General features: G+C 40.7%; 1 protein-coding gene across 1 annotated transcript; it reads left to right on the top strand.

Annotated features, from left to right (window-relative positions):
- Window positions 1-7,392: 7,392 nt before the first annotated feature.
- Window positions 7,393-10,301, top strand: Pramel34 (PRAME like 34). Its single transcript, XM_087584715.1, has 3 exons — window positions 7,393-7,679; window positions 8,140-8,730; window positions 9,544-10,301. Exons 1-3 carry the CDS (start codon window positions 7,393-7,395, stop codon window positions 10,106-10,108), a joined length of 1,443 nt encoding a protein of 480 aa, XP_087440841.1. The 3' UTR covers window positions 10,109-10,301.
- Window positions 10,302-10,699: the final 398 nt, after the last annotated feature.

Below are 10,699 nucleotides of genomic sequence, written 5' to 3'. Positions count from 1 at the left end.
GCTCCCATTGGTTGGGGTATTTAACTTTGGCAGGGGACTTGCCTTGTCTAACATTCCTGTATATCAGAATGGGACTTGTCTAACATTAATGTCTTAATTTGCCAACGAGGATGTCAGTTACACAAATCCATGGCCCCTCTGTCAAGTAGGATTTCAGTTATCAGGGGTTGTGGGAACTTACACTTAAGTGGACCATTATTCAAAATGGAAAACTTATTCCAAATACTATTTTATACCAGTATAGGTGTCTGCCTTATGTTGGGGGTCTATCCCAGAGGTAGCTTATACAGGCAAATACCATAAAAGAATATACATAGGTGCAGGAAGTGCTGTTGGGTGGCTGGTTTGGGTCCTAGTTTATTGTGGTATACTACACAAAACACATCTACTGATTTCTATCATGATCCTTTTTTATTGGCATACAATATAACAGAATATGTAATTGATTTTGACATTTGAAAGATGCCTAGTAATAGTAAGACGTGTGAGAAAGTTTTCCTATAATGGCAGACAGCCAGGAAACAGTTTCCTAGGCCTTACATTCGATCTAGGTCTTCATATTTTATCTCAGTCTGACAATTTTACCTTTTTCTGACAAATGATTTTGGTGTGTTGGCAGAGGAGCAGGCATGTAGACATGGAAGGACTAGCACGTGAAGTGATTTCCCTCTGTACACCTTTGGGTCCCAATGCTGAATTCAGGCTTGGTAGCAAATGCCATTGACCACTTAGCCATCTCATGGCCTACAAAGCTCATAGATTTTTTTTTATTAGAAAACACTTTTTCAGTTTTGTTTTTGATTTTTCAAAGACAGCATGTCTGTTTAAAAAACTGGCAGTCCCAGAACTCACCCTGTAGACATGGCTAGCTAAAACTCAGAGGTCCACCTACCTCTGCCTCCTCACTGCTGGGATTAAAGACCTGTAGTAGCCCTTCTAGGTAAACAAGATTTTGTTTTTGTTTTCTTGGTATGGTTTGGTTTGGTTTGGTTTGGTTTTTGAGACACTCTTTATTTTAGATCTGTTGTAAGACCCTGTAGTGGCCTTAGCTCTGGACCCCAACCCACAGACCACAAATTGAAAAAGAGAACAAAACAATAGCAAGATGTTTAATAATCCACATACATGGGGTTGCTCATCCACACAGAGAGGCAACCCAGAACCCAAAAACACACATCTTTTATTCTCTACAGAGGGCAGACTTCAGCAACAGTGTTAGCTGGCTTATTCTCATTGGTGGTACACAGGACAAAGGATCTTGTTGGGTATTGACTGGCGTGCTCAAGAAGCTGTTCTTGACTTAGTCACTTTCCTTTTCCAGCCCTGCACCTGGACTTGGAGAATTAAGGGGGTGTGGTTGGGCAGGGTCGGGATGACAACTTGTGTCTGTTCTTGGGATTAACCACAGGAAGGGGTAGGAGGGTCTTTCTGAAACACATCTTCATTTTATGCTAACTTAACTTGGTCAGAATAGTCTGCTCAATCTTGACTCACCATCTTGATCACCAAAACTTTGTCATAACATTAGGCAAACTGACGACAGACACATTCCTCAAAACCTTGATTTTACAACTTTGTTTTTCACATCTATTAAACTTTATTTCTTCAGAGCCAGCCCTACCTGTCCCATACTTCATTCTGAAGATCAGTCATGGTTCTAAAGATCTGCCTTACTCTGCCTTTTGGGTGCTGGGATTAAAGTCATGGGCCACTCTACCAAGCTCTGATTTCATTCTAAAAAGACCTTTACTCCATAGGGTTCCCTGGTGAATAATTACCTAGTTAGTTAAGGCTTGCCTTGATCTCACTGAACACAGTCTATCTTTGCCTTCAGAGTGCAGGGATTAAAGGAGTTTGCCATTACATCAGTTCTTCTTTCAGATATATTTCTCTTAAAGGTTTGTTCTCTGTGTTCGTGTGTTTTCTGTGAAAATGTGAATGTGTACCACATGCATGCCTGGTGCACAAAATACTTAGAAGGAAGCTTCAGATATCCAAAAACTAGAGTCACAGATTATTTTAAGCCCCGATATCTGGGCCAGCAACGGAAGATTAACAGATGTTCCTTATTGTGGTGTCAACTCCTTATCACAGGTCTACTCCCGACTTCATCTGGAGCAAGCATGCTGTCCTGATCCCACCTGACACACTCTCTGCTTTCTAGAAGCCAATGGCAGCACCCCCTCAGACACTCTTTTCAATTTTCTTTCGGGTCTATTTATAAATGGACCCAAATGTAAGAATGTCTTTCGTTATACAATATGACTTAATATGTCCTTGAATTGATGCTTTTGCTTCCAACTCTTGAATTGTAACGTTCAGACATGGCCATCATATCTGCTCTTTGCAGTGCTTGAGAGAGGATGCCCTGTATGATGCATAGTTCTCTACAAACTGAGTTCATACCCAGCACCGTTGGACAATATTACTGGAATCAAGCCATGCTCCTGCCTCTACATTTCAAGTAGGAGCTACTGTAATTTATTGAAAAAGCATCCAATTCACTCCTTAATCACCAGAACCTATTTTTAAGTATTAAAAGTTGTTTGCTGCAAATCCAGTGACAATAATGTCTATGAATTATTTTATGTTTATTATCAGCAACAGAATAACCCTGAGCTGACTCAAAATGAGACTGATTTTTGTCATATGAATAAAGTTCACCCAGGTATAGTGATTTACAACAGAAAACCTAGCAGGAAGAAGGATACTGAGGCAGGAGGATTGCTGGAACTAAGGTATCTAAAACAACCTTAGCTTCAGAGCAAGACCCAGTCCCATCATACAAAGCTCAAAACTATTTAATATGTAAGCAAGTGAAAAAGTCCAAAAATTAATTGATGTTTTGTTAATAAACAAGTGAAATGTTTGAGAGGCAGGTATTCTCACAGAGAGCTCTCACTCAATCAATACTTTAAGTGGTTGGAAGTTACATATAGAAATCAAAGGGTAGAGCTTAACCATGGAATGCAGTACCAGGTTGAGAATTGAGGTGTGGCTTCAACAGGGAGGGATAGGCAGAGAGGTATATAAATGCTTCATTGGAGCCAGAGGAAGTATTCAGAGACCTGGAGCCTGGATAACTGCCTGATTCAGCTGGGACTCACAGACCTATTTGCAGTGCTCAGAACTGGTGGTATGTAATGAATTTCACTTCGGTCATGCAGTTTGATGTAGAGAAATTTAGATTTCAGGATATGACAGGAAATATTAGTTTCTCTCTCTTTAGAGCAACATATTAGAGAATTTGTTTTTTTTTCTAAATGAAGTTTTAGCCTCACATCCAATATAATTCTATGATAGCCTGTTTATTTCATTAGTGTGCTTCGTATAATGTGTGTGTGAGGATTCTCTATGTTGTTCAAACTACTAGAATGGGCCACGTGGCTCTTGTTAAGCTAGAAATCAGATCATTTTGAAATGCCTTTTCCCTCGTATTTCCCTTCACTGAAATGATCATCTTTATTTCTTTTGTGAGACACTGCCTCAGTCTGGAGACTTGTATGTAGACCATGTATATTTGGTTCTCCTTAACACACAATACCTGGTATTACATTTTGAATTGCTGAAATGTCTTACATTATGTTTTGCTTTGAATCTTTTTCACATAGTTTTATTTTTGGATATGGTCTGCTTATACATAATCCTAAAAATAGTAGAAACCCACTTTTGTCATTCTGTTTAATGGGAATTCAAAATTGACCCTCAACATAATACTTTATTTGTTCTAATGTTTGCTTCTTTGTTTCTGTTTTTTATTGTTTTTGCTTGTTGGTTAGTTTTTTCTTTTATATGGTTTTTTCTTTTTTATTAACAAATTTAATATTTCTTGATTATATTTTTACATTCTAGTCCTTCTACCCCTACTGTTCTGGCCTCCATGTGTTCCTCATCCAATTCCTCCTCCATATTTTCCTCTTTTATGTTTATTCTATTTATTTACTCTTCAAATGTTGCCCCAATTCCTGGTCTTCCCTCTATAAGCTCCTGTTTGATACTCCCTCCCTTTGGTTCAAAGACCATGCTGCTCCTGAGGTAAGGCCACTATGGGGTCTTATAACACTGGCCAGCCTGAATTCAATAGTGAGGCCCACAGGTATACTGAGAGAAACCACTTCAGGTTCCATTTCTCCCTCCTCTACATGCATGAACACAAACGAACTAACATAGCTTTCTTGGAAAGTACAGTGGTAGAGATGATCCAGGGTGGTGATGTAAGCTTCAGGGGACTGAATAAGGATGTCCTCAAAAATGAGTGTAACCTAGCCTACATAATGTAATTCTGTCTCACCAAAACAAATACCTACAATTAGAGTTGGGTGTTAAATAGGCAGTTCAGTCACTTGTCCTTGGAATTCATGAATAAAAATGGCTGTAGTACAGACTCAAAGTTCCTTAAATCAAGAGACAAAGTGTTTCTTCGAAAGTGCTAAGGATGTCTCCTGGGGAAAGGAAAGAGAAATCAATAGTGGAAAGAAAGATTTTCAGAGTAAAATGGGACAAAGAAAATAAACTTTGAGTTGGGTGGGGCTCATGAGCATGGAATTAGGGAGCCTAAGGACTAGCTTTGACCTTGACATGTTAATAGGCACCACAGTTATTAAGGGAAGGGCCACAAGTACTTTGGGTCAGAGATAAAGACTGCAAATTTTTTTAAGAAGCTTGAAAATTTTCAACCCCATGGGGCATAAATGTCTAAAGAACCAATGGTGGGAAAAGGACTTTCTTTAGGTCCCTGCTTTGGCCTCAAAGAGAAGGGATCGACATGTTATGATGTTATATTCTTACAAGCTTTTTTTCTAGAGCTCATCTGTAATTGACTTGTGTCTCTCTGAAAAGCTTGCCCAGGATGTCCTTGAGGAATTCCATGCAGGGGTGGAGCACATTAGATTCAGCTGGTTGGCCAGCAGGATTTAACCAACTGTGTTGAAGCCCTGTCCTGGTGACTTGATAATTTTGTTTCATGCACTTCAGAGTAGGAGAATGGACAGACTGACAGGTTTTCTTGTTTGGTTTTGATTTATTTGTTTGTTTGTTTTTGTGAGTTCTGTCTTTGGATGAAGGTTTCCTCAGGACTTGGGTGAGGCTGAAATCCTGCTGCTTAGTCCTACTCTGTGTATGATAGAAAAAGATTTCCAGCACACTTGCTGGTCTGGGGTTCTATAACTAGGGTCAAGTTAGAATTCCATCTCACAGATCCTGCTGCCTTGGCCTTCCTTTCCTGTTGGGAGGATTACTATGTGAGCCAAGTCACCTGACTGTGTCTTCATCATTTATTACCAGCATTGTTTAGCAGGAAAGTCACCTGGAGTCCTTAATCTATTCTTGAAAATGCCTGCACAATACCATAAAATGCCATTGTAAGAGGACCTGACAAACAAGTTACATGATGATTGGTCTGGTCTGGAATAAAGAGTTGAGCTTCATGCTTTGCCATCTTCTACTATGGCAACACTGAGAAGGCTGAGGCAGGAGGATGTCTTGCTTTCATTTTGGCAAAGATTTATCTGTCTGCTGAAATGCCTAATCTTTTAAGTTCAGACTCCATTTTAGAGAACCTGACCTATGTGTGAACTCAGGTAAACTAACAACTGGCACATTTTATTACTTTCAAAGTTGCCCACTAACAAAACCAAATGTCTAGTCTAATCCTCAACAAGACCAGCATCTCCAGGTTATAACCTCAACCAGACCAATATCTTTAGGTTATTTTCCAACAAACCTGCACCCTCCAGTTACAAGACCATACCGTGTGTTAGAACCACCAATGCAGAGTGGAACAAAAATTAAGTTTATGTTTGTCCCCTTGCACTGGCCAATTATGGTAAAGGCCACAGTAGCTTTCCAATTAGATGCTTGCACATTTAACCTCTGCTTGCTGCTTCCTATAAAGCCTTGCCTTAATAGACATTTGGGGCTCCCCCACCACCAAAACTTTCCTGTGTGGTGGAGGTGGAGCAGAGCTGGCTTGAATAGAGCAAAAACCTGCTGTTAGTTGTATCACATCAGATCAGGTTGATTTTGGGGGGCAACCACTAACATTTCCCTCCCATAACACTGTAACTCACAGAGTAAAGTTTGCTTGCTTATAATGCACAAAAGAAGAGAGAGAGAGAGAGAGAGAGAGAGAGAGAGAGAGAGAGAGAGAGAGAGAGAGAGAGAGATCACTGCATGATCTACACTGATGGGGGCATGCATTTCCTTCCACAACATGTGAGCCTGAGTAAAGGCCTAGAAATATGATGTAATCTTTGGCTCTAATATAAAGTGTGAGGCAAGCCTGTGTAGTACTAAAATGTTTTCAAAACAATTTTAAAAGTGTGTCATGGAGGGACATGTCATCCAATGTTTTTAAAAAAGTTGAAAGGGATTTCAGAAAGGAATGATCACTGGGAGAGATGCTCTCCCCTCCACAAGTCCGCTTCTGATCTCCCTCTCCTTTGACTCTAAAGAGATGCTCCCCACAAACACTCACTTATTCCTATCTCACACCGTTAGCATCTATATTACCTGGGCAACAATCCTCCAAAGGGACAAGCACCTCTCCTCCCATTGATGCCAGATAATGCAACACTTTTTTACATATTTATCTGGAATCATAAATCCAACAATACTTTTTGTTTGGTGGTTGGTCTGTTGCAGCTCTGCGTGGTCCAGTTAGTTGATATTGCTGTTATTCCTATTGGGTTGCAAGGTTATTGAGCTCCTTCAGTTCCACCATATCTGTCCCATTGAGATCCCCAAGCTCAGTCAAACTGGTTGCCTGTGAGTGTCTCCATTTATCTGATACTGGTGCTAGCACAGCCTCTCAGAGGACAGCCATTCCAGGCTACTGTCTGTAAGCACACCTAGACATCAGCAGTAGTGTTGGGGTTTGGTGACTGTTAATGGGACATATACCAAGTAGGTGGTCTCTAGATGGTCATTCCTTCAGTCCCTACTCCTTTTTTGTCCCTGTTTTTCCTTTTGCCATCCTTCAACTGGGAGTCATGCCTATCCACTGGTGGTGGTCTCTTCACATTTGATCTCCCTTCTGTATATTTAAAACATTGTCATCCACATTCAGTCCTGGACATCTCTCCCATTTTTCTACCTCTCTTTTATTATTTTTATTATTTTTTTAAAGAAAGTGTCACTGTTGAAATATTTTGTCAGGAAATTTATATACCCATTTAAGTGATTGAAAATCTCCCATGATGCCAGTGTGGGAGTCTATCTTTACATGACCAGTTTAGGATGAAGAGGTAAAATGATGTCTCCACCATTGCCAGAGCAGTATCTCAGAATCTTCATCATTGTTGTCATCATGAGGAAGTTTCATAAATTTTGTCTTTAAAGTACATTTTTTTCTGTTTCCTTCCCCTGGAGCTTTCTGACTGTTGACCTTAGAAGATGAGTATTCAGACTCCACCCACACTCCAGGAGCTGGCAGTGCGTAGTCTGCTGAGAAATGAGGCCATGGCCATGTCCTATCTTGGGGAGCTCCCTGCTGTGCTCTTCCCAGAAGTGTTCAAGGAGGCATTTGCTAGAAGACACATCAACATAGTGAAGGAAATGGTGGCAGTTTGGCCTTTCCCCCGTCTCGCAGTGGGGGCACTGATGGAGACACCCAACCTGGAAATCTACAAGGCTTTGCTAGATGGAGTAGACATGGGACTGAAAGAAGAGTTTCAGCACAGGTAAGCAATATCCATGTACTGTAGAAGAAAGCACATTGGGTACAAAATAGAAATTATCAGGGAGATTGACTGTGTCATAAGTGGATCAGATGCTTCTGCTAGAATAATTATCATACAGGGATACTGGGTTCTTAAAAGCTAATGTTCTCTTGAACTGAGGATAAGTCAATACAAATTAGAATTGAATGTGGAGTAGAGTAGATGTTGCTTCATACTAGAATGAGCCTCTCCCTGACACTCCCACAGCCACTAACAATGTGACTAAGGGGAAATAAATTTACCTTAATGAAAAAAATCAAGTATACATAAGCCTGCAAAAGTCTCTGTAGCATACCTGAGGCCCACTTGGATATCAGGTGCTTAAAAACATACACCTTAGCAAGAGTGAGAGAGCTAAGTTTTGATACATGTCATAAAAGCTGACTGAGGGTCTGCTGACATTCATATGTTTCACATTCAGGGAGAAAAATCTTAAGGTCTTGGACCTGAGAAATGTTCACCATACCTTCTGGAACATATGTGCTGATGAAAGGAAGAGTGGCTGTTCATCAGAGACACTGAACAAGAAGCAAGTAGTGAAGGTCTTTCCCAGATATGCACTGAGGCAGCGTCTGAGGGTCATAGTTGACCTGTGCCTCAAACTAAGCCTCAATAAAACACAAGCATACTTCTTGAATTGGGTCCAGCAAAGAAAGAGCTCCCTGCATTTCTGCTGTATAAAGATGACAATCTGGTCTATCCCATTCCAAGATATCAAAGGGATCTTGAATGTTTTTGACAGAGAGCACATTGCAGAATTAGAACTGCATACCAAGTGGACTCTGTTACAGCTGAGACATTTTGCTCACTACTTTGGACAGATGAGAAATCTTCGCAAACTTATCCTGGCACCCCTCCATATGACAACCTTCTCTACAATTGAAAGAACAAGGGTCAGAGAAACCAGGAGTGTCAACAATTTTATTTCTCAGTTCTCTCAATTCAACTGTCTGCAGCATCTCTTCATTAGTCAAGTTCATTTCCTCAGAGTCCAGATGCATCAGATTTTAGGGTAAGCAAAATTGGAGAGCTGAGAGTGCTACCAATCTATCCTGTATTTCAAATCTTAGGATTAGTGGGGACATGATGCCAGCATTCCCTAGGAACGAACATTCAGAGACTCATAAGACTCTTGAAGTTATGCCTTCTTTCCATGTATACTAAAGGTATACAGGGTAAATTTTGCAAGTTATTCAGAGTCTCAAATGAGCACTCATTAATTAAAGAAAAGATATGGTTTGAAGAGTATGTCAGATATAGTAAAGCTGGGTTGTATTTCTTACTCGAATCATGCCCACCCAATCAAATATAAAGAGAACAGGAAGGGGAATGTGTATGGAGAAGTCGGGGAACTGACTAACACTGTATGAACATGAACTATATGCTCAGATCTATGAGAACAGCCTTGATCTTTTCACAATTCTAATGGATGAAATGCTTTGTGCCCAAGTAGCACTGAGTGCATGGGACAAGGGGTACAACTAGGGCTGTAAGAGGAGCAAGCAAGACTGTAGAGGGAATGATAGAATGCAGATTCAGTGAGAGCACAGCAAATGTGGACATCTTGTCAGGACTTTCTTGAGATGGGAGTTCTTTGTGCTTTCTGGGCATATAGGCTGAATGGGTTTTTGAGATTGAGCCCAGTAGATGAACTGTGGCAGGGGAAATGACCCGAGCAGTTTCCAATAGGAAGCATCATAGAAGATGTTCTTGGTCATTTGGTCAAACTGACCTTGGGGTACCTGGTTCCTACTACCACTATGTACATTCCAGCCAAACTTCTACTACACAATTATCCATAACTAACCCCCTGTTCTAACCCTAGGTTCCTGATGACACGCTTGGAGACCCTCTCCATCACTAATTACATAACTTCACAGAGAGACTTGAATTCCTTGTCCTGCTGTGAGAGCCTCTTTCAGTTAAAACATCTGGATCTGAGAGGAACAGTCTTGTATTCACTGGATCTTATGCCTCTGAGAGCTCTGCTACATAAAGTGGAAGACACGCTAGAGATTCTGCAATTAGAGGGGTGTAGAATGATTGACTCACAACTCAATGCCCTCCTTCCTGCCCTCAGACAATGCTCTCAGCTCACCAAGATCAACCTCTACAAAAATGACTTCTCCATGCACATCCTAATGGCCCTTTTGCAGCACACAGACAACTGGAACAAGATCGTTGTGGAACAATACCCTGCTCCTCTGGAGTGCTATGAGTTGTCCCATGTCTCCAGAGAAAGATTTTCACAACTTTGTTCTCAGCTCATGGCTACACTCAGGGCAATAAGGCAGCCCAAGAACATCGCCTTTGCTTCAAAAATGTGCCAAAGATGTGCCAAGCACTGTGTCTATACCCAGGTGACCAGACTTTGCAGGTGCTGGCATTAATTTGGGAAATACTACTTCTGGATTGGAATAAACAACAGGATTGGGAAACATCTCTCATGTGGGGTTCTTCGAGATTGTGGCTTTTGACACTGCTCAGATGTTTGGGGAAAAATTATGTACAGAGACTGGGATCTTGCAGGGCAAATGTGTCATGGGGAACAGTGGTATCTATTGTGGGACCAGGGTCCTTTTGGAGTCAGTATCAGAGTTTGGCTGGACATAGTAAATAAATGCTTTGCTGTATACTGATAAACCTGGATGTTCTCTCTCTGGGGTCTTTAATTGTTACAACTTCACTACCAGGTTCTGAGTCAGGAAGTTTCAATAGGTCCAGGAATAGAAAGATACTGGTATTTTATGACTGTATCAAACTTCCAGGTGAAATTGACACAAAATAAAAATGTTGTTGACAAATATTTTCCTTGTTTATTGCCTGAGCTACAATTACAATCCTCTTGGTGACTGATCATTGTATGCACACAACATTTAAAGTGAGAAATATAGATACACAACCTAAGAAGGAGGATTAAATGCATCACAGACTAGTAACATCCAGTATATTCAAACCACATGGCAGTTTGGAAATATCAG

The sequence above is a fragment of the Rattus norvegicus genome, chromosome 14 (genome assembly GCF_021556685.1).
Source record: "Rattus norvegicus strain SHRSP/BbbUtx chromosome 14, alternate assembly SHRSP_T2T, whole genome shotgun sequence".
Classification (NCBI taxonomy): domain Eukaryota; kingdom Metazoa; phylum Chordata; class Mammalia; order Rodentia; family Muridae; genus Rattus; species Rattus norvegicus.
The sequence above is the reverse complement of the archived record's forward strand: the minus strand, read 5'-3'. Positions and strand labels throughout refer to the sequence as shown.

Coding starts and splice junctions, on each gene's coding strand:
- Pramel34 (XM_087584715.1), top strand. CDS start 7,393: ATGAGTATTCAGACTCCACCCACACTCCAGGAGCTGGCAGTGCGTAGT. Junction 7,680..8,139: donor AAAGAAGAGTTTCAGCACAG/GTAAGCAATATC, acceptor TTTCACATTCAG/GGAGAAAAATCTTAAGGTCT. Junction 8,731..9,543: donor CAGATGCATCAGATTTTAGG/GTAAGCAAAATT, acceptor TTCTAACCCTAG/GTTCCTGATGACACGCTTGG.